Below are 24763 nucleotides of genomic sequence, written 5' to 3'. Positions count from 1 at the left end.
ACCGAACGAGTAGGAATGAGCAATCCACTTCAAACTTCATTTCTGACAGGGATTATTCACATCCCACCAGTGTTGGGCCTGATAATGAAGGCGATAGCCCAGATCAAATGGAGAAGGGCAGGGAGTAATTTAGAATCAAAACCAAAAGCATGGGCTGCACTCCAAAGGCCACCCCTTCAAAAGTACAGTTGCCATAAAAGAGAACAAATCTGATTGGGCTCAGGCGGTATGGTAGAATTCCTAAAACAGTGTTCAGCGTGGACAGGGAAGTGGATTTTTTGATAGCCCAGGACAATATTAGCATGATACTGAGTAAACAAAAACATGACATTATAGTGTGTCTGTGTACTTTTTAACCTTGTGATTCCACAGAGGTGCTTCTATAGATAGAAAACAAAAAGGGTTTGTCCCACACCTTTGTGTCTTGCAAAGTACCGTCCCAAAATGATGAGTAGACAGAGCATGGCAAAGACAACCACAGCCACCACTCCTCCAATGACTGCATGGTCGACCGCTCTCGGTGCTCCCTCTCCAGCTCTGGAATCTGTAAGTACAGTAACAGAAACAGCTTTTAGAGAATCCACAAACAGTGCATGGTAATGCAGGACATCACACCCACTTTGGTGGATTAAAGATCTCCAAAGAAATAATGATAACATTAATCCTTAAAAGTATATTGTCAGCTACTCCAGCCTAAAATACACAAATGCTGTTTGCAGTTGGAAAAAAGGGCAAAATGAGAATTGTGAAAACATTTATGAAATCACAGCAATAAAGGCCATGAAGATTATTTCTAAAACACAGAATATTATTCAAGTAAAATGTATATTTTATATTCCAGCTTCCACCATAATGAAACTAAATATATAATGAACTGAATTATATAAAATGTCCAGAATGTGGTAAGAGTTTGGTTTATTAGGCAAAATTACTGCTTTTGGAGAACTGCTATACAAAAAATAATTTACATAGCACATAGTGTCACACTCTGACCATTATTTGCATTGTTTGTTTCTATGTTTTGTTTGGTCAGGGTGTGATATGAGTGGGCATTCTATGTTGCATGTCTAGTTAGTCTGTTTCTATGTGTTTTGGCCTGATATGGTTCTCAATCAGTGGCAGGTGTTTGTCGTTGTCTCTGATTGGGAACCATATTTAGGTAGCCTGTTTTGGATTGTGGTTCGTGGATTATTGTCTATGTGATGTTGCATGTTAGCACTCAGTTTCTATAGCGGTCACGGTCGTCTGGTTAGTTAGTTTGTTTTGTTGGTTTAGTGTACTTCGCGTTTTTTCGTCTATAATTAAAAGTATTCACACCACGCTGCGCTTTTGTCTCCTCAATACGACGATCGTGACACATTGCATGTTATCCAATTTACAGTAAGAGCATGCATAACTCTACTGTGGTTGGCCATTTAACTGAATGGCAGAAGAAGATAGTGGAACATTTAAACATGATTTATGAAGTGATACGGGTGGTTCTCAACTTCAATCTACCAGAGCAAGCACCGCTGTTCAAATAAATCTGGACCCTGCCCTGTCTCCAGTCAGAGCTATTGAAATACATTTAGCCTGCAACGACTAAAAGTGCAGTTTCTAGGCAATTTTTTTGAAAGATTTATACCAGTTTGGCCTGAAGAACAAGGCAGGCCTCAGAGGCTCCAAACCGTAATGATATGTGAAGGTTATTGATCATGTGTAGGGATCCATGACAACCAAAAGTTAATGGCGGTTTGTGGACTTGATTGGTTCTTCACGGCGCAAAGGAGGAAAATCTTTCATCAATAGCTCACACTCTGCTAGGAAATGATTTTGGGTGAGAGAATAGATAGGAGACCGGGGGCTTTCGACAAGACCTTACGTCATTGAGAGAGGGAAAAGTTTCAGATTCAATGAGGGATTATATATTTGTAAAAGTGAGGCTTTGGTAATAGCCTATGCCATATCACAGCTACATTCCTGTATACTGTATATCAAAGACTAACCGATTCGATTTTGTCATTCCGGGTGTTTAATTCCAGAGCTATGTATGTTTACAGGTGTATCATCTTCAAAAAGCTATCCCGAAAAGATAGGAAGGCTAGAGGGAATGGAGAAGGAAGGAAAACTGAACACCCATCCTCTTTCCAATCGACTCACATCCACCGCACTCATCGCTAGCCTGAATCCCAGCTTAAGGAATTACTTGTTGGACTTGCCACAATTTATTAAAGGTTAACAAAGAGAGAGAGAAGCCCATGCTGTTGGGCAACATGGTCACCCTCTTCCTTACCCAACTCACCTCATAAACAACTCACTGGTAATACTGGGGGGAGAGAACGCCACAGTCACAGTGCTACCTGCCAAACTCAGCCAAACATTACTTGATAACCCTAATAGGTTATTTTGACTTCAGATTTCCCTTTTCCGCGCTGGGCAGATTCAATTAAAGTCTGCAGAAATCCTTCTGACACTTAATTCGCTCTTGTCAGGGAGGGAGGTAAAGACGTGCGCTAACACACTTTCCTATTAAGATGTTAATGTGGACTTGGGCTACGCCAGTCCGTCAGGCTGGGGGATAAACAGAGGCCTATGGAAATGTCAGGGAATTTTGCTCTCTCCACTCTCCCCCTGAATAAAATTACTTCCTTTTTCTGTACTGGATGAGGGACTGGTGGACGAGGGAGGAGAGGAGGTACTGGGTCCATGGTGGGTTTGACATCCCACTCAGTACTTGACTCTAATTAACATAAACTGACAAATGAACGGGGCTCGGGGAACCGACTGTCGTATCCCATCCTACATCGGGAGTGATCTGACCCCCAGTTGACCCCCACCCCATTCTTCGCCATCTCTGTCGGCCCACCCTGCCTTGTCAGCCTCAGTGCAGTGACTGTAGACAAATGACAGGGGGCTAGGGAACACAGGCAACAAAAATCTGACTGTAGATTGGAGTTTATGATGGATTGCAGCGAGGGGCGTCACTCAGGTCATAACGCAATCAGAAGAGGAGGAAATTGTAATTTGATAAAAAAGTCTACTGTGAACCAACATTGTTGCATTGTGTAATTTTAGAGAGGGCCAGATGGTTTGGAAATGAGTTGCTTCACTCTCATAACACAAACCAATGAACGCCTAATCTCATCCAGCCCATTTTGCCCCAGGAATATTCAATAATTCACAGAGAATTGGCATGGTAATGTAAACCCCTGAAATGTCCCTCCATCCAAATTGACTGCAATGAGTCACTTAATTATACATATTGCATGGTGCTTATAGATGAGTCATTACCACCAACAACAATCCTTGTTAAACACTTAGGATTTAATGGTATAAAACTGGAGCAACGGAGCATCCGTACCTTTGTATACTTCAAACAGATATTGGCGTTAACAAAAATATAACAAGGTGTATATTTTCAGTTGATTGACCCAAAAATCTTTAGGCAGATTAACCCTCCATCATGTGGATTAAGACCAAGACTTTATTCAATCATGAACGGATATAAGATAGTTTTCAGGGTGAGGCAACAACAGTGCACCTGGTTTAAAATGAATCCAACTGTGCATTCTCGCAGCACAACAAAGTGTTGTTATGTCTAACCTAGAAACACCTGGTTCATGTTTTGTCTGAACAGGGCCCAAGTGTAAATGTCAGTAAAACAAAATGCTTTTGAGGCCGAAGTGCTAGCACCCAGTGAGAACAGATAGGTACTCAGATCTCTTTATCCTCCATCACCCATCTTCCCCACAGGTCCCCCCCGTGGAGAGGGGAGATTGTTACAGACATGGCGAGATGGCACATTGGTGCTACCAGACGGCAGGTAATTAGGGGCAGACGTATTTCTCCATCCCCGGGCCTGGGGTGTTCACCAGAGTACTACCCAGATGCTGGAGCCCCTCAAGGCAACACACTAGGCCTTTTCACTTTGCATCGTTCTTATCCTCAGGCTATCTTAACCCTGGGCTAAGCTTTAGACCTGGGCTAAGGATTCACACATCTATTCCAAAGCACTGGGCTTACGGACAAACACACATTCTATCTCTGCCACGTGACCAATGTTAAGCAATTTATTTACACATTATTTCATCTTGCTACTTGCTACTAGCCTTTTATTTACAACAGTGATGGTTTGAATAAACCTTGCTGACTGCCTGTCTGACCACGGAAACAACGTTTCACTTTTGACATATGATATTGCCCCTGTACAGCGAATGCTGTGCATGGACGAGACAAACTTCTCTGATCCAGCCGAAATCATGCAACAATAATATTATCATGGATTGCTATATCCAATTAAATGTGAATAGAAAAGCTACGAAAACAGACGGAAATTAAGCATTTGCTGCCCTTCTAGCTGGAGAGTTTGTGGCTTTCAGTTGGCTAGCTAAGTGAGATGGTAGCCAGCTTGCAGAGCTATCATTTTTGTTAGCCATAGGTTTTTGCATGGATAAAAGTATTTGGTTTCCTTGTCAATGATTTGTCCTTAGATGGGAGTACTATAAATGTACTTATTAAAATACCATTGCAGAACGCATCACATACATCACAAGCATATGCAAATTAATTTAAAGCTTTTGTGATTGGACAGTGAAAATTCTATGTGTTGTTCTTGACCCCATTTCACACTGGCTATTTTGGCACCATGTTTCTGCGGCTGCAGTACACTCAAGTGCAGTATAACTGCAGTATGTGGCAAATACTAAAGCCAAAATAACACCGTTTTTTTTACAGTGGTAATTTTGCAGTGTAACTGCAGTTAGAGTGCAGTATAAATCAAACTTTATTTGTCACATCCCCCGAATACAACAAGTGTAGACTTTAGTGTGAAATGCTTACTTACAAGCCCTTAACCAACAATGCAGTTCAAGTATTATATTATTATATTATTATTATTATTATATTATTATATTATTATTATTATAAGAGTTAAGAAAATATTTACCATGTAGACTCAAATAAAAAGTAATACTAAAAAGAAACACTATAAGAATAACTAGGCTATATACAGGGGGCACCGATACCGAGTAAGCGTGCGGGGGAACAGGTTATTTGATGTAATTTGAACATGTAGGTGGGGGTGAAGTGACTATGCATAGATAATAAACAGCGAGGAGCAGCCCGGTGGCAATTTGATGAATTGTTCAGGAGTCTTATGGCTTGAGGGTAGAAGCTGTTGAGGAGCCTTTTGGTCCTAGACTTGGCGCTCCGGTACCGCTTGCCGTGCGGTAGCAGAGAAAACAGTCTATAACTTGGGTGACTGGAGTCTCTGACAATTTTATGGGCTTTTCTCTGAAACTGCCTATTTTATAGGTCCTGGATGGCAGGAAGTTTGACCCCAGTAATGTATGGGCCGTTCGCACTACCCTCTATATCGCCTTACGGTCAGATGCCGAGCAGTTGCCATAACAGTCGGTGATGCAACCGGTCAGGATGCTCTTGATGGAGCAGCTGGAGAACATTTTGAGGATCTGGGGACCCATGCCAAATCTTTTAATTTTCCTGAGGGGGAAAAGGTTTAGTCGTGTCCTCTTCACAACTGTCTTGGTATGTTTGGACCATGATAGTTCTTTGGTGACATGGACACCAAGGAACCTGAAACTCTCGATCCGCTCCACTACAGCCCCGTTGATGTAAATGGGGGCCTGTTCGGCCTGCCTTTTCCTGTAGTCCACGATCAGCTCCTTCATCTTGCTCACATTGAGGGAGAGGTTGTTGTCCTGGTACCACACTGCCAGTAGGCCGTCTCATCGTTGTCGGTGATAAGGCCTACCACTGTTGTGTCGTCAGCAAACTTAATGATGGTGTTGGAATCGTGTTTGGCATGCAGTAGAGGGTGAACAGGGAATACAGGAGGGACTAAGTCCACACCCCTGAGGGGCCCCAGTGTTAACGATCAGCGTAGCAGACGTGTTGTTGCCTACTCTTACCACTTGGGGGCTGCCCGTCAGGAAGTCCAGGATCCAGGGTGTGCTAAGGTGCAGTGTAAACGTGCCCACTATGGGCCAACCTGGTGGGCCAGCCTGGTTACGCCACTTCGATACAGCTACGACTGGAAGTGACTTTTTGGAGCAGGTTAGGAGAGCATTTTGGCTAACCATAAGACTTTTCCTAACCTTAATCTAATTATTTTAACCTGCTACATTAATTATCCTAACCTACTGCCTAAGTTCTCCTAAGCTGCTACCAAAGTCACGTCCAGTTGTAGCTGTATCGAAGTGTGTGAGTGAGTGTTGTGAGTGTTTTTAGGGAATCTCGCAAGGCCTGTCTCAAGCTCAACTAATCTCATGCATGTGTAACCGATGTGAAATGGCTAGCTAGTTTGCGGTCTGTGCGCTAATAGCGTTTCAATTGGTGACGTCACTCGCGCTGAGACCTTGAAGTAGTTGTTCCCCTTGCTCTGCAAGGGCTGCGGCTCTTGTGGAGCGATGGGTAACAATGCTTCATGGGAGGCAGTTGTAGATATGTGCAGAGGGTCCCTGGTTCAAGCCCAGGTAGGGGTGAGGAGAGGGACTGAAGCTATACTGTTACACATGATGAGGGAAAGTGTCTGAGGTGGAAAGTTAGAATTGCATGCACATATACAGGAAAGGCAAAAACAGGCCTCAAAAGCAGAATGATTTAATTTAATAATGTTTACCATTATGTCCAGAAAGGTGATATCTTATTGGGAACTGTACAAAGAAAGTGTTGAATAGATGGGAGCAAAATGAGTGAAAGTGAAGAATGAACATTTGCAACCACCAACTTTTGCTTTTAGAAACATCTATGTAAATCTAAAGACAAGGATTATTTTCAGCTGCCAGAATACAACACTCAACCCAAGGAAAGGTGATGTATTGAATTCAGAGAACCGTTCTCTCCTTTGTATGGAGAAAATGGTAGACAGAACGCCAATAGGGTAGTCTCTAGAGCTCAATCAGACAACAACTGAAACTATAAACTTGAGTACAAACATCCAAGTGACATTTAATTCTGGGTTTTCAAAGTCCAAGACTAAGACCTAAAGAGAAAGAAGAATAGGACCCAACAAAGCACTGTGTGGATACAGGACCTTGGGGTTGAAGTGAAATACCAGTGTGAACACAGTCTTGATGAGGGGAAGGAAAGGATGACTCTCAGGGGGTGTCCATCTACAGACCACAGTGGGAGTGCTGTCATGCGGGGTTACTCTCAAACACGCTTTCCTGATAGAGTTGGTGACCGGCCCCTATAGGAAGTCACCCGCGGACAATGGAGTCACGTTTACACTCGCTGAGGGCTGGTTAGCTTGAGAGGGTCGAGGCACTCTGCCGTCCACACCTTTTGTAACCCGAGACACATCCTCCAACACTCAGAGAGGAAAACACAGACGTGATGGAGTCTCAAGCGTTTTGCTGCTGTGATGTGGCGACGTGTCGTGTGTGAGTAGCAGCACCTTCCTGAGGTGTTCAACAATTTGGGATTATTTTGGACCAAAAACACCGCCAAAGAAGGAGCGTTCTTTTGAGATTGGTCCCCTCACGCTTTTTCCAGCGGGACACCGTGGGGTAATTTCCCTCCCTCTCTCTCTCTTGATCTATCCATCTATCTTGTCAGTGGGAAAGAAGAGAAAACAGAAGAGTCTATGTCTATACTGTTTGCTGAGAATGTATTGTACCCAGTCACCCACACACCCCTGTGGTTTCTTTACAGTCTAGGTTCTGATCTCGCCCAACACACTCCAATTTACCACCAAACAACTTGAATGACAAACGCCCAAGCTATATACTAGAGTCCCACAGGGATCTGACTCTGTCCTCCCTGCTCTCCTTTCCGCTAGCATTCTCTTTCTCTCCATGACTGTTTTGCTAAGCGTCGCCAGAGGATAGAGAGGGTGAGTGTTTCCAGCCCTCTCCCAGTTGTTTGCTGTTTATGTGGAGAGATAGTGTTGGTTTTCTCTCCACCACCCCCATCCATCCCCGCTCTTGTGAGTGGAGCCTGTAGCCACACTTGATCTTGCTCTCAGAGTCAATTACTTCGCTTCCTTGGGATAAGGCTGCTGTTGTTTTTCAGCATCCGGGATTGGGGCGCTCATTGTCAAGTTCTAATAACTTTCTCAAATGAAGCACACGATAGCAATAGGCCTCGATGCTATCCTCTGGTGGACAATTAAAATGGTATTCAGTCTGGCTTATCGCCATCTCTCCTTGTTTTGTTGCCTTTTGACATTTAGGACGCACACACAAACACACTCATATGAACTCTTTCAGTAAATCTCCACCAGGTATTTCAAACACATTAGCCGAACCAATTTAATGAGCATCGCTCACTGAAACCAAGGATACTTTAAGTGTTTCCTTGAAAATATCCTCTCTGTTTCAATATGCAAAATTTGTGAATTACCGAGCCAATATCTAGAAAGGCACTACAATAGTTTTTCAGCCTGCTTTTTTTTCAATGCTTATGGTAAACTGTTGCAACATAAATAAATCCCAATCTGAGGTCACCAACTCTCTTGGTCCATAGACTACTCTAAAGTCTATAGTGATCCATACAATGAGGTAGCCTATATTTGCCATTTGTATGAACTATTCTAGAAAGGCTAGTGGCTAGCTTAAAGAGACATAGGCCTAGATTAAATCTGGGCTGTGGAAGATCCACGTTATAGCGTGATTGACATTTAAAGGTAATTTCCCGATTGAGGAGCTGACATATGCAGCGTTTGCCGTGCGTGAGAGTGAATTTCTGTGAATTTGACTCTCTTATGAATGGTAAGTGTATGTGAATGTACCCAAGTGAGTGTGCTTGTGTTTTTCTAAGTCTCTGACTGAGTCTGTAAATATATGATTACATTTGTTGCTTTCTGTGGTATGGAAACTGGGATCATGGTGGTGTGTCGCTCTGGACTGTCATCCGCTGAAGTCTGTATGTGTGAATAATGAGAAGAAATAAGGAGGACATGCCATTTTCAGCTTTAATATCTCACGATTAGGCCCTAATTAGACGGCTCCACAAGGAGGCAAAGCACGGCAACAGGCCATCTTGGGCTCTGCTGGAGTGTGTGGCTGTGGTAGTGTCCACAGGGCAAAACACGTGTACAAGTGAGTGTATGTTGCACTACTAGATCATAACTCTGAAGTATGTTGTGTCAATCTTGTATATCACATAGGCACAATGGTAATACTACATAGCAGCATGTTGATATGTGTGCTATCCTTCTCAACGTCACACTTAAGGAGGTCTTATACGTTGAAGGTATAAAGTATGAAGGTCAGTGTTTTTACCAAACATAAATGGGGGGAGCGTGAATACTTTCTGAAGGCACTGTATGTCTGCAGTAATTGTAAAATAATAGTGTTTCACAATATTTTTCCAACCCAAATTATTTTTGGCCCGACACAAAATTGCATCTGATGGTGCAGTCTTCCTATTTGTCAATAAAAGTATTTTCTTGTCGAATAGGAAGGCTGCATCCACTCTGACTTCTATCAGCGTAATTTAGAGGTATGGCCATCTCATCACGAGCACAACCAATATTGTGAAGGTGTAGGCTACATTACATGGATTTATTCAACTTTTAAAGTGTATATGTTTCAAAGGTTTGCATCAGTGGCTTGTATAGAAGCCAGGAGATGCAACTGTGTTTATGTTAATTACCAGTCAATTACTGTGAGACCGGCAGTTATTTGCTTGACAGCCACAGCCCTAGTTGAGACCTAACGCTGTTAAGATGTGAAAATCCAACAGTTGTATTGGAAGGGGTTGGCGCTGGGGGGTTGTGTGTGGTGTTCTCCTAGTTCCCTGGAGGGGCTTCATTTGATATGTAACTCCTTTAAGTACCACCATTTGAGTAAGTGTACGGTAAAGTCAGAGGCAGTTCAACAAAGAACAGTGAATTAAATGACAGAGAGGAAATGGCAAAAAAATAAAAAAATAAATAACAAGAGGATTTGTCTCCGTGCGCAACTTGTCAGCGACACATTTACCCAAAGCACCAGCCGGGAAGATGTGTCTCTTTCCGCATTCTCTGAAATATAAATCATAACCTCCGAGAGCATGTGGAAACAAGGTGTCCACGTGCCAAACAAAGCACGTCGCCGTTTCGCGAGTGCGATCAATTTGTAGGGGAGGAATGCCAACCCCTGGGGGGGACACACGAAAGTATCTCATTCAGATCAGGCAGTGGGCTGATCTGAATGACAGGAGATCTGCTAATTGGATCTTCTAATCTGGTAATTAAGCATTAGTGATTGCAGCGGTGCAGCTGTGCTGCCTGCGGATAGGAAGACAACCAAAAGACAGCAGCATCAAGCAGGTGGGTGCCATACAAAGCTTCATACATATAGTACATGTGTTACTGCATAGCCTCAGTAGATATAACTGCATCACAACTGCACTGTCTCTGCTGTTAAAATGCCCATTGAGACAATTTAATGATGTCCGTTTAATATTTTGCCTCTTAGATAATGCACTTGTCAATAAAGGAGCCCAGCCTAATACAAGTCGAGAAGCCTTTTGAGACAGAATGTGTGTGACTCAGACATAGGTTACTGCTTGTTTAACTTGTAAGAAAGAACTTGTATACAAGTTGACAGACAGTCAGATGAGTGTGTGCCAAAAACTTAATTAGTTGGATGGTTTGTTTCTTTGGAGTGAATTTATTTCAATTCTCACTTCCCAACAAAATGTAAAAAGAGAGGTCAAACTGTTCTGTTTCTACTGATTGGACTTCCAAAAAAATCAACATAAGGGCATTTTGTAATTTTGTCACCCAACATTTAACCTAAATCCAATGACATGGTGACATTTTTTTGTTGAATTCACGTTAATCGACAAATCAACAAAATGTAATTCAAAACTAGATGTTGAACTGACTTCTGTTCACAGTGGGGTGTCTCCTTTTATAAAATGACAAACCGTGATTCTAATTAGCGATTAAACTGAAGGATGGCCTATTGAAGGCAACAACCCGGATCTATTCTCTAAATGTCCTTGGCAGACAACCTCTGGGGTTGCTTTGAAAGGGTTTACAGTTGAACCTTCTAACAATCTAATTACTTCAAAAACACAAAACTCAGGTGAGGCTGAATAGAGAAAACAAACAAAATCAAAGTTATTATTTCATTTCCAAAATCATGATCTGGGATAGCTTTGCCATTTTGATCTAAATTGTTTAGTTAATCCATTTATTCTGGGTGCCATGGTAACAGTAGACGGATAGGTGGAAGGCGTGACGTCTCTCAAAAAGCTGTTTCAATCCACGGAAGAGTATTATTAGTGCGTGACTAAGGCTTCTCTATTATGAGATATGGGGATAGTGGGGAAAGGTGAAAATAATGTCAATTAATACCAAGCCTTTTATGGTTTTCCCTACACTTGTACAGCCATTATGTACGTAATGAATGAGAAATTGGGTTCTGTGCTTTTCTATGAAGTCCCCTCTCCATTCACGGAGTTTGGGGGTCGGGATTTTACTGAAAGAAAAAAGTATTTCACTCATTGTGGAAATGAACCAAGTTCTATGAGTTGCATGCATCTTCTGTCTCTTAGGAAAAACCTACATTCATTTGGACGTTTTCAATAGAGCTCTCGGTATCTTGGCCACCATTTGAAATCCTCATCGAGACTTTGATATAATCATGGACAATGAAAAACATAGACCCAACAAACATAACTGACAAATAAAATCTATGATTTTTATTTATTTATTTTAACGTCACCTTTATTTAACCATGCAGGCTCGTTGAGAACAAGTTCTCATTTGCATGACCTCTAAACTAAGAAAGTTTGAATAAGAACTAGTTCATGGTTCCCTCCATAACCACGTCCTAATGTATTCCAGCGGCCTACTATGTTTGTCAGGATGCTCAGAGGACTCGACAGGCCCAGAAACTCTGCAGCTCATCTCATAGATACACCGCCAGCCCCTGTTAATGGGAGGCAGAAAAAAAACCCTGAACAGCGGAGCAATAACTGCTTTTGCTTCACCGTTTGCCCTTTCTTCTCCTCTACCGTCTGTTTATCGTCCCCTCTCCAATTCCCCACCCCTCTCTGTCACCAAGCTGCCCGGAGCCTTGTCATTACCGTATTGGCCGACAAACTCCCCAAGATTTATATTTACAGTAGCGAGGGTCGGACAGGAGTGGGCCGCCGGTGTGGCGCGGAGGCAGGGGAAGGAGAGGAGGGCAACCTTTACAAGCCGGTTAAACCAAATGGATTTTTAGCTTGACAGAGAGTGCCTGAGGAGTCTTTGTATCAGACAAACAAACCACCCCATTAAATTCCAGCTGCTTTAATGTAGTTGTGGGCAAAGAAAAAAAGGAAAAGTAGAATATCCTGTGGCAAGTAAAGAATTACGGACAGATGTTGTGGCAGGGCTCGGTTAAAATTGGACTCTGATGTTGCTTATTTTATTAGTGAGTCAACATCTAGATCCCCCCCCCCACTGTGTGTGTTGGGGTGCCACGTGTATATAACATGACAAAAAAAGAATTATGTAAATATGTGTAAACAACACAAGACACCACTGGGGACCATTTGTCCATTGTGCGAGAGCCAGGGGAAGTGAGTTTTGTCGGGGCTAATCCAGGATAAGATGTCCCTTCCAGGGAACGGTGCAAAGCCTGGGGCGAGCAGGTCCTGTTTCTCAAAAGCTTCCCTCATTTCCTGAGAAAAGACGGATAAAGGCTAATTCTTGTCCTTGGCTGCCATGGAGGAGGTCGACCCACACCGGCGAGCATACACAGATTCGCATCGACAGCCATCACCTTTGCCTCACTGCGGTGGTGGCCATGTTGAAGAAACCTCCTGTGAAAGGGGTTCTACATGGAACTCAATAGGGTTCTGCCTGGAACCAAAAGGGGTTGGTTCTTCAAAGGGTTCTTCTATGGGGACAGCCAAAGAAACTCTAGGTTTCCCAAGAGTTTACAGCTGGTTGATGGCTTTGAGTTGGACAATGAAAACACCACAAAAAGCAGGCAAAAAAGTGGAAGGAATAAAATGTGTCAATGCATGAATGTCAGCCGAGCAGGGTGTTTTGATTTCCTAGCTGTAGACCACTGTGAGCTGTCACTATCAGGTTTTTGGGTGATTTTTGGTCCCTTTCTGAGGACATACAGCACAATCCTGTAGTGCTTTCTCGGTGAGGCCATTGTTCACAAAGCACGCAGTGATAATGGAGTCCAGAGTGTCGAGAAGAGGTGATCTGTAATCCAAAACCTCACCTCAAAGGGGTCTCTGCTCTCATGAATATGAATTATGGGAACATTTTTACATCAAAGAGCGTCTATTATCCCTCTATTCCACAGATCGGCAAATTTTTCAGCCAGTCATTGTACCGGTGCTTTAAAAGGCTTGTGACATTCAGAATGCACATTCTTTCTTTGCGGTGTAGAGCTTAAGAGCAAACCAAACCAATTAAGGCAGATTTGGAAACACATTTCCTTCAAGAGGCCAAAACAAATCTTTACACCATGTAGAGAACCGAAACCCCCCAAACTACTGGCTAAGAAGCCTTGCCAGAGAATTACAAACTGTACCTCTGTTTACCCAACATTTCAAACAGGGCCATAGAAGGGAAAAGGGGAGAATAATTGAAGAAAATGGCTTAAATGAAGGGCCAGAGCCTTGGAAGATAGCATTTGGCGTGGGCTGCGAGCGATGGAGAGGAACGGCAGGTGACTGAGGAACTGTTGATTCAGTAGACGAAGCTAATTTCCACACTCGTCTGCCCCGCTGCTAGAAACCACCCCCACTGATTCTCGCTTCCCGCCAACCACCAGGGCGTCTAGGCCCCAGACGGCCCCTCGGTGGTCCATTTAATGTCAGCCGAGGATGAGTTAGAGAGGGAGAAGAAGGAGGGGAAGAGGGTCCCTTTTTGGTTGTCTGCCTTAATAGTTTGCGAGTCTCCTGGCTAATTACGGCAGCATATGCGCCTCACCTGAGAGAGCCCCACAAGTGGCAGGCTCACAGACACAACACGTGCTACAAACACACACAGAGCGTGCTCAAAATTACAAACGCATCTCACATGAAACCCACACATACATGTACCATCAACATGCTACACTTATGCCATACATATTCAGCTCACGTACACACAAACACAGATACAGCTCTCACGACATACTTGCCATTTAAATGCATGGCGTGTCCACACAGTCTCTCCCACCTAATTTCCCACCCGTTAGCATGACTTCGAAAGCCAGTGGACTAAAGCAGTAATGAAGTAGTCAATGTAAACCTTGACAACTCCGAGAGACCCGAGAAATAAACATACCGGGGGAAACAATAGGACGCGGCATGTCTTGTGACGAATCCTCAAGGCAACTCAAAGTCGTGTTCCTGTAATTTACTGACCAGGTCTGAATATTAATGGCATACAAAGCCTAGTTTATAACTGATTGTGCCCACATTTTCAGATATGCATCTGCACATGGTATTAAAATGTGTCTCTTATCTGTCCACTGTGTCCGCATTGCGACCAGATTCTCTGGTCCTTCCTTTATCTTTATTTATTTAAGACACATATTGATGCCATAACACAATGGTGCCACCTGTCAATGATTTTAGAAGGCGGGATAATGATGATTTAAATCAGGGATGGGCAACTCCAGTCCTTGGGGGCCGGAGTGGTGTCACACTTTCCCCCCATCCCTAGCAAACACAGCTGATTAAACTAATTGCATTCAAAACTGCAGATCATGATTAGTTGAGTCAGGTGTGTTAGCTGGGGATGGTGCAAATGCGTAACACCAATCAGGCCCCCCGTGGACTGAAGTTGCACATCCCTGATTTTATTGGTTTCACTGTCCAGATCACTTGTAAGATATACAGACACAACGCATACTTCAATACCTCCTGAGATGGTCAGGAAGATCTGATCACAATCAGATCACAATGCATCTTCTAATCATCTACACCTGCCTGAAAATGTGAGCACAATCAGTATGTGGAAAAGATCAGGAACAAGGATGCATGTTAGAATCAGGTATAAACGGGGCTCAAATGTGGCAAACTCTGTTCCCTATTAAATGGAAGAGATAAGTCTTCCGCTTCACCTGCTGCAGTTCCAGCTGGGAGCAAAGTGGCCCTTATTCTGCCGTCTTCCCGCTCCACCATCGCTTTCCCAGTGGCTTCCTGTTCCTAGCTCAATTATCCCCTCCTTCTCTCGCACAACGCCCTGACAGGCACATTGGCAGGAGTGTCTTTTCCAACGTGCTCACCTCTCCAGATAGAAGATTAGCAGGCAGAGCTCGTTATCAACTAATGGAACAGACTTTAGACCTGTTCCATCCTCTGACCATGCCCTTTTCAAAAAGAAAGTGTGGATAAGAGCAGAAGATTCTGTTGAAGATATAGAGATGTCGTCCCCGTGCCAACCCAAACAGGGGCTCTCAAGTGTAGCATTATGCAGAGCAAAATGTCTGTTTCTTGAAACAAGAAGTTCAATAATGCTGGCTTCTCTCTGCCACAACAAGCAGGGGCATCACCATGGTGACAGCTTCCAGGGGAGAGGTAGTTAGTTAGTGCTGGCACTCTTCGGCATGTAAAACAGGCGCGCATCAGCAGAGGCTCAGCTCATGTCAAACAGAGGCTTAAGTTACTTTGCGCTGAGACAGAGAGAGAGATACATAAATAAGCTGTTGCTCAATGTTCCCAAGCAGCAAATGTCACTTTTCCTGAGGATTGCAGGGAGTTTACTTCAGCTGTTTTGTTCTATTGGGGGTGACTTTGTGATTGCTTCAGGAATATGAATGAAATATTCTGAGTAACATTCAGAAAAGGAGAGGGCCCTCAGCTACACATTGGGCAATGGTGAGATGGTATTTCCTGGCCTCGAGGTAATTCAAGCATGAAGAACAAGGTAGGACAACAGCCAAAATCATGTACTCTAAAATGTCATGCATGAAATGGACACACACAATCACCCCCCCCCCAAAAAAAACCAAAACAACAAAACAAGCGCACCAGTCCTTGAAATTCAATTGCATTACTTCGACCATGAGGTGAAATAGTATTACCTTGCCACCACCACACCTTCTGCCTTAATCTGTGTGGGGATCTGAAATAATACCGACGCTGGCTTAACGGTGGGCTTCTTGCAGATATATATTTTTTGCAATCAAGTTACTCAAGGCACATCATCAAACAACTGGCCTGGACATGGTAGCCTCATGCTTGTAAAGGCCAGAGTGAAACGTGTTGGCTTTGGAAATTAACAGAGAGAACGAGGGACCAATCCTGAATACATTCACACAGCACGAGAGAGGACAGCCTCTGAAGAATGCATTCTTTGAGGAAAAACACCAACATCATTTATCGTAAAATAAAACACGCAAGATGACACATTATTGATAAATCCGATTGAAAAAGTCAGCACCCCAGGCAGTTCGAAACTAAATACACAGTGGGTCAGGTAAAGGAAAGGCTATGAATACCGCCGGTGCCAGTGTGTGGCGATAGAAGTGCTGTCTGACAGCGAGGCTGACGTGCTGATAAGGGTTTGATCTATCTGACCAGGACAGCAATGCGTCTCCCGGCCCGGCCCTGCACTGTAATTCATATTCCTGAGGCAACCCTACGCCGCAAAGGAGTAACAACAACTTGGCCTTGTAGTATCCATCTCCAAAGCAACTGAATAGACCTTCAGCGAGAGTGAAGCACTTCTGACAAAGGGGACGATGCAAAAAATGTAGCATAAATACACAAATGGGACTGCTTTACTTTGGTGGTAGTGTACTGGTTACACTTCACTGTAGTATCTTTCTACCCCCTTCAGTCAAACCCCACCCCCCTCTTATTCATGTAACATCTTGTTTCTAGGCTATACCGAGGGTAAAATAGATTTATCAGAGAGCAGAAACATCTCCCAAACAGTGAAAGGGCACCAAAACAACAAGAACACATTTTGTAACGATAGAATGCAAATGTGTAGTCCTTCTGCGACAGCTTAATATTTCACAGAGACCTGTGTGAAACTTGTTTTGTTGGCATCTTTGTATTCCATGCACCTTGAATGACTCAAATATTTTTTAAGGCCACTGAATAGCTTTCTGAACAGAATGCAAAGGTACAGTTGAATCAATATGTCTATCTTGCCGATAAAGAAAAACTATAACGCTATACTCAGAAGTTAGCGAGAGAGTTGCAGGCATCTTACTGATCACAAACATTGATTTAGCAGTTGGTGTGAGATAAAGCTGCTTGACATTTTGCATAAAACTCATTTCACACCAGAGTTGGTATTTATGTTAAAGGTTACTTCAGGATTTTGACAATGAGGCCATTCATCTACTTCGCCAGATTCAGGTGAACTCATGGATACCATTTTTATGTATCTGCATCCAGTATGGAGGAAGTTCGAGGTAAACTCAGCAAAAAAGAAACGTTCCCTCACTGTCAACTGCGTTTATAGTTAGCAAACTTAACATTTGTAAATATTTGTAAGAACATAAGATTCAACACCTGAGGCATAAACTGAACAAGTTCCACCGACATGTGACTAACAGAAATTGAATAATGTATCCCTGAACAAAGGGGGGTCAAAATCAAAAGTAATAGTCAGTATCTGGTGTGGCCACCAGCTGCCTTAAGTACTGCAGTGCATCTCCTCCTCATGGACTGCACCAGATTTGCCAGTTCTTGCTGTGAGATGTTACCCCACTTCCACCAAGACACCTTGGTGTTCTTGGACGTTTCTAGGGGGAATGGCCCTAGCCCTCACCCTCCAATCCAACAGGTCCCAGACATGGTCATTGGGATTGAGATCCGGGCTCTTCGCTGGCCATGGCAGTACACTGTCTTGAAGGAAATCACACACAGAACGAGCAGTATCGGTGGTGCCATTGTCATGCTGGAGGGTCATGTCAGGATAGCCCTGCAGGAAGGGTACCACATGAGGGAGGAGGATGTCTTCCCTGTAACGCACAGCATTGAGATTGTACAAAGACAACAAGCTCAGTCTGATGATGCTGTGACACACCACCCCAGACCATGACGGACCCTCCACCTTCAAATGATCCCGCTACAGAGTACAGGCCTCGGTGTAACGCTCATTCCTGCGACGATAAACACAAATCCAACCATCACCCCTGGTGAGACAAACCGTGACTCGTCAGTGAAGAGCACTTTTTGTAGGACCCCTCCGGTCCCTTCTTGTATGACACGTGGCAGGGGTGGGTCAATCTGTCTTTGGCAGGCTAGTGCGAGGAGGTAAGGGAGGAGCCCTTCCAGGTAGGACGCTGCCTGTGTGATGTTAGGATGTACCGATCCTGTGCAGGTGTTGTTACACGTGGTCTGCCACTGTGAGGATGATCAGCAGTCCGTCCGGTCTTCCTGTAGCGCTGTCTTAGGCGTCTCACAGTATGGACATTGCAATTTATTGCCCTGGCGACATCTGCAGTCCTCATGCCTCCTTGCAGCATGCCTATGGCATGTTCACGCAGATAACCAGGGACCCTGTGCATCTTTCTTTGTGTTTTTCAGAGTCAGTAGAAAGACCTCTTTAGTGTCCTAAGTTTTCCTAAATGTGACCCGAATTGCCTACCGTCTGTAAGCTGTTAATGTCTTAACGACCGTTCCACAGGTGCATGTTCATTAATTGTTTATAGTTCATTGAACAAGCATGGGAAACAGTGTTTTTAAAGCCTTTACAATGAAGATCTGTGAAGTTATTTGGATTTTTACGATTTATCTTTGAAAGACAGCGTCCTGAAGAGTCCTTTTTTTGCTGAGTTCAGTTTCGCGAGCCAATACTAACTAGCGTTAGCACAATGACTGGGAGTCTATGGTATCTTCTAGCACTTACCACAGACTTTCAGTCATTGCGCTAATGCTAGTTAGCAATTAAGATAACGCTCGTTAGCAACTTCCTTCATTACTGCACACAGAGACATAAAAATGGTATCCATGAGTTCATCTGACTCTGGGGAAGTAGATAAAGGGCTTCATTGCCAAAATTCTGATGTATCCCTTTCAAGGTAAAGAGTTAGATAAATTGTGTGTATACAATACCATACCTCCCTCCCCATCTCCATGCCCCAAATACCTTTATATGTCTGCATATGTAAAATAATATCCGCAAATCTGTTCATCGGGTTTCACCAATGTCCTATTTGAATAGTGGAAATTGCAATAACTTATTCTGGGGCTTATAGCAATTATAAGTGATACATCATAGGCCATGCAGACATTACTCCACAAGGTTAACATTACCCTTGTGACATGGTATTTAGAATGGCAGTTAACTGCGAGAAGGCAAAATTATAACCTGGCTACATGTACCACGTAGCATATGTAGTCAAACCTCAGTGCCTTTCCCCCTCAGAAAACACCACTTACACACTGCACACCCAGGCTGGTGCTGCTACTCATAGAACAAGTAATAGGGCACTTCCTATGCCTGAAAAGCCAAGTAATAGGGCACTTCCTATGCCTGAAAAGCCAAGTAATAGGGCACTTCCTATGCCTGAAAAGCCAAGTAGAAGGGCACTTCCTATGCCTGAAAAGCCAAGTAATAGGGCACTTCCTATGCCTGAAAAGCCAAGTAATAGGGCACTTCCTATGCCTGAAAAGCCAAGTAATAGGGCACTTCCTATGCCTGAAAAGCCAAGTAGAAGGGCACTAATGTCTCAAAACACTAGCTGCATACAAAAATGTCTTGTCCTCTGAGCTCTATGAATAGTCTGCTGTTTGTGGCCCATGTGGACAGAAACCAAGCGGTAATTATCTGGCAAACTGACCTACGCTATCTGAGTACCAGGTGATCCATCACCTTACAAAACCAGCCATTTAGACATCATTTAAATCCATTAAAAAATTATTTGAGGCAGGTCAATATTTATTACTTTTGGGCGCAAAATGAGAACATAGGAGGCAAATGTCAACAAGTACTTATGCACACTCATGCGATGTTATGGAGATATTATCTGGTGTTCAATTAAGAGTGGCCATTTTGATTAAACCCAAAAGGGGTGGGGGTTTTTAAAATGAAAATGTACTGGCAAGGATTTCTAACGCAAATACACTAACAGACAGACAGACAGACAGACAGACAGACAGACAGACAGACAGACAGACACAGACATAGACATAGACACATGAAGGATGAATAGTTATACAATAGACTGGACCCATTCTGTATGTGCTGTAGCCAACTCCTCTCCCGTTGTCATGGTATACATGTATGTCATGAAAAGGAACAAACACAGAGAGGAATTAGCTAAAAGGACAAACTGGCTAAAAGGACCAGCAGGTTAGTCATACAAATGCCCAATTCCAAATCGATCCTTAACTCCTTCCTTATATGGGAATTGAGCCTACACAGTATTGTGTAAGCAATGCTGGCAAAATTCCACCGAGCCTATCAGAAGGCAAAGTGGAGCTATTACCATATTGGCTATACCCTTCTGATTCTTTCGGATCTACACAAGTGTGTAGAGGCTAGGAGGAAGTATTGGGGTTAAGCAATAGATGTACAAACAGACAGAAATATGCAGATGCAGACACAAACAAGCAGAGACAGACGGACACAGTAACAAATTAAACCACAGCAAATCATTGTTTCATGTACAGGAGGAATTCATCCACAGTGTGGCAGACAGTACAGTAGGGTAATCAAAGGAGAGCGAGAACCTTAAAACAGAGCTGGTTATCAGGTGTCATGCTGTGGCGGGCAGACGAAAAAGAAGAGGAGGAAAGAGATACCAACCGTGTGCTGCGGGTTCAGTGCTGGGCGTAGTGTCTGAGTACACAAGGACGGAGGGACAGTAGTGGTGGAGGGAGGGAACAGGAGGAACGTGGCATGCACAAAAAAGGAGAAATGGGGACAGGAGGGAGAAAACAAAATGGAACCCATAAGCAAGCATTCAGAGACCATTACATGACAAAGACTAAGACACAAGGCTTAAGGGAAATCAAAGGGAACCAAAGCAGTGCAAAGATAAAACACAACACACACACGTTGGACATCAAACTGGGAGGGGAGCGCCATTGCCGCTTATGGGAGGACGGCAGCAATCGTGGCGGCGTAGACAGCGTTCACATGGTACACAGACAGCTCATCAATAAAATACAACTGCACACACTCCTGCATTATGTTGAAGGCCAATGTGTGACTGTGGGGAGCTGGGGAAAACATTTTACATTTCATTTACAAAGGGCAGATTTTGGTATGGCTGTGCATATTTTGATCAATATGACATGACTTTGGGAATCTCAATAAAAAAACACTGAAATAACCTTTGTCAAATGCAATCATACTAACCTTGATATGACAAACCGCAATGGTACAGGGCACGCATATTACCCATAGGACCTTTCAGTTGTGAAATATATATATTTTTTGGTGGCTTGGTTTCTCAGCAGAGAAAATATCTGTTGTTGCGCTGTATAAAAGCACTGCATATGAAAACCTTTATTCGTTGTTTAAAATGACATCAAGAGTATTTCAATAAAATAAATGTGGTTTGCAGAGGACATTGGAGGATAAAACAGGCACTTTGAATTAGCTGTTTATTTAACTTATTCTTTCTCCCTTAACTATAAGTATCCATGATGGATCAAATGTAAAAAAAAGAGGCAATTTTTCTGTTGTAAATCCAAAATGTACTATCGCAAATTAGTCCAATTAACAAAACACCATTGTCATTGTCCCCATGCAGTGCCATTGTGGGGACACAAGCAAAGGTTGTTTTCCCTTTACCACACTTCAGCTTTATCAGACGTCGAGATCCAGGAACCTGTAGGGCTTGTTATGCGGTAACCCCATTTGCAATGTCAATTTCTGCAAGAGTGGGGCGTAACTCCACATCCCGCTCCCTCTCCAGGGAGATTAAATCGAAATCTTGATATAATCCGATTGTGGTCTTTTGATGATTTTGGGCACAGTTTACCAGTTTCCTTTGCGTTTATCCGAAATCTTAGGAAACGAAGGAGATATGTGTTGACTGTGCTCCACCGTGTCGGAGTAGAGGGAGAAGGGAGCAGGGGGACGAATCTGAGTCCAAAATAGCATTATATATTGCAGTAGTGCACTATATAGTGAATAGGGTGCCATTTGGGACGTAGCCTGTGTCTTCCTGAGATGAAACACCTGCCTCGGAGGACTCGGATGGTTTTAGAAATGCAGGGAGATGTCTGCTTGCCAATCAAAGCAGCCTGCCAGGTAACATGGTTTCTCACTGTTTTATCAAAGTAGGCCTGTACCCAACCAAAGCTAGATTGTTGTTGAGAAACCTGTCAACGAACACAGATACTAGCTAGTGCATCGGAAATCACGTGAACACCTTGCATAATGCAATGTTTCAATTCCAGACAACACAACGACAACATAGGTATCAAACATATTTTATTCTGAAAGTGGTTAGACACCTCCATCTCAGTTACGGTTAAGTTGGGGCTCGATGCGTTTCCAGAGCTGTATGTAAACAGACTTCCCATGTTTCCCCTTCTTATCTACTGTAGACATGAGAGGATGAGTGCAGGGAGGTGTTCCCTCGCTTTCCACACCTCTCTTCTCACTACCTCTCATGTAGACCTTCTATAAGGTCATCAATTCATCAATTCACCTTATTAATGTAAACTAAATATGCTACAGGCCAAGGGTCTCCAACCCTGTTCCTGGAGTGCTAACATCCTGTAGGTTTTCACTCAAATCCCAGTTCTAACTAACCTGATTCAGGTTATCAACAGCTAATTATTAGAATCAGGTGCGCTAGATTGGGGTTGGAGAAAAAAACCTACAGGAAGGTAGCTCCCCAGGAACAGGGTGGGAGAGCCATGCTACAGGCTATGCAGAGTCGTAGTCGGGTCCATTCGTGTCCACTCGGGTCTATCAGCTGTAGTTACGTAAGTCCGAGACCCAATGACAATCAAACAGAACCCGACCCGGACCCAAGGGAAAAGTTTGGGTTAGGGAAGACCCGTGAAACTCTCTACCAGGGTGTGCAGGCATCTCAACACTTCTACACATCAAACCACCAGAGACATGAGAGTTAACGCTTCACCTCATATTGCCAAAGGACCAGGGAGCAGGGAGAGATCTCAAACAGCGAGCCGAGATCATGTCCCTTTCAGCAGGGAGAGCCAGGCCTCGGAGGGCCTGCTTTTCCTATGGTCCTCCAGAAGAAACACACTGTAGTCCTGTTAAGTAATGCCACAGGGCTCCAGCTAGGATGACAGTTCTTTCGCATAATCGCTTGAGCACCTCGGCTTGCTCTTTAAAATAGATTCCAACCTTGTAAAAGGGAAAAGAGGCCACTTCACTGTTCGCTTTTTAACTACCGCTTCTTTGCAGCTGCTACTTCTACACGGACGGCTCCTAGAGCTTCCTCTATCGGGCTGCTTGTAGGCCAGATCACCACTGGTACAACTGAAAGCAGGAGTTATCAAAGAGGAGTACACTGCATGTCCTCAGGAAGGAGGGAAGAGAAAGACGCAGTGGTTCAAGAACAGTCCTGAAACAAATAGACATGAAGAGCAGAGGGGGAATCAAACATCTGCACAGTCAAGTAAGGGTTTTTACCTTCTTTCTCAATCTACATTTTAAGACATAATACAACATCACAGCCTCTATTTGAGGCCTGGTAAAATGTCTTCGGGAGGGACGGGCCATAAGCAGTCCTCCTAAGACAGCTGGAGGGGCTGCTCAAGGGGCTCCGCTAGGGATGTGTCACTATACAGCAGTAATATACCGCTGCTCATTCAAATCAAGCAGTACAATAAAGCACCCGTCTCTGCAACCCTCAATCATCGGTGGCCCCTGGATGTCTGCTAACCCCATTACTTGGCTGTGGCAGCTGCGCCGGCTGGTCAATATGTTTACTGATGAGCTATCGCCAACTCCCGGTGCGGCCCTCCTTCCTTTTCTCTTTCTCTCTCGCCTCGTGTCGCAGGTCACCTGAGACACTCGCGTCCTTATTGACATCAGCAGACGTGACAATGGGCACGGAGCTTCCCAGCTAATTGCTTTGGTTCCCCACAAGCCCCTAGTGGCAAAATGTGACATACTGTAGCTTCAGTAGTCATCTTGTCACGAGGAACACCTGTTAAAGTTTTACTGATAATGCCACTGCACCATCTCTGCAAAGTCTGTTCTGGTTGACAGAACATAGAAGATAATCCACACTGGAACCACAGTGGTTGTACTGTAGAAGTACAATGTCACAGTTAGATCATGCAACAGCGCGCTTGAAATGGAAAGGTAATTTCCGATTGAGCCGACATATTCAGCGTTTACCATGAATGCAGTCCCTGTGAACGCAGGAACTTTGCCTTTAAATTTAAATTGCGCTATAGTGCTGGACTTTGGCGATACAGATGGAATCGAGCCCTAGATCTGCATGGGAAACCGGACCCAAGAGTCAGAATCAGTGGTGTAGTTGAGGGTAAATGCCGTTTATGCACCTATTTTATTTTGCTCCACTGTTTACCTACCCTTTGCGGAAATCTGTTTATAAAAGTATAGGGAGTATTATTGTACTGTGAACAGCAATCAGCGTTCTCCCACCTAGCTATTTTTTTTTACATAATCTAAATGAGGATACTATGATATATTCTGTCAGTGGGTGGCAGGTACAGTAATCACTACAGAATTACATTGCTTAGGCCAACAGATTATATTTATCATCAACGTACCAATAGTTCGTATTTAAATAAACTTGACTTGCAGTGCTCTGGTATGAATGATAATCTCCATTCAAAATCAAGGCGTAAACACAACAGAAATATACCAATGCTTTTGCACACACACACACACACACACACACACACACACACACACACACACACACACACACACACACACACACACACACACACACAC

At 43.7% G+C, this 24763-nt stretch overlaps 1 protein-coding gene across 4 annotated transcripts in view; it reads right to left on the bottom strand.

Moving 5' to 3' along the window:
• The window catches only part of LOC135548715 (cell adhesion molecule 1-like), a 432426-nt gene that overhangs the window by 4677 nt on the left and 402986 nt on the right, over window positions 1-24763 (bottom strand). For 2 of the 4 annotated variants that reach the window (XM_064978573.1, XM_064978574.1), the window contains 2 exons: window positions 20651-20683; window positions 416-544 (listed from right to left, as the gene is read on the bottom strand). In XM_064978573.1, the coding sequence (XP_064834645.1) occupies window positions 416-544; window positions 20651-20683 (162 nt within the window). The remainder of the gene's footprint in view (window positions 1-415; window positions 545-20650; window positions 20684-24763) is intronic. The other 2 variants (XM_064978576.1, XM_064978577.1) reach the window with 1 other exon arrangement.

The sequence above is a fragment of the Oncorhynchus masou genome, chromosome 11, assembly GCF_036934945.1.
Source record: "Oncorhynchus masou masou isolate Uvic2021 chromosome 11, UVic_Omas_1.1, whole genome shotgun sequence".
NCBI classification, from domain to species: domain Eukaryota; kingdom Metazoa; phylum Chordata; class Actinopteri; order Salmoniformes; family Salmonidae; genus Oncorhynchus; species Oncorhynchus masou.
The sequence above is the reverse complement of the archived record's forward strand: the minus strand, read 5'-3'. Positions and strand labels throughout refer to the sequence as shown.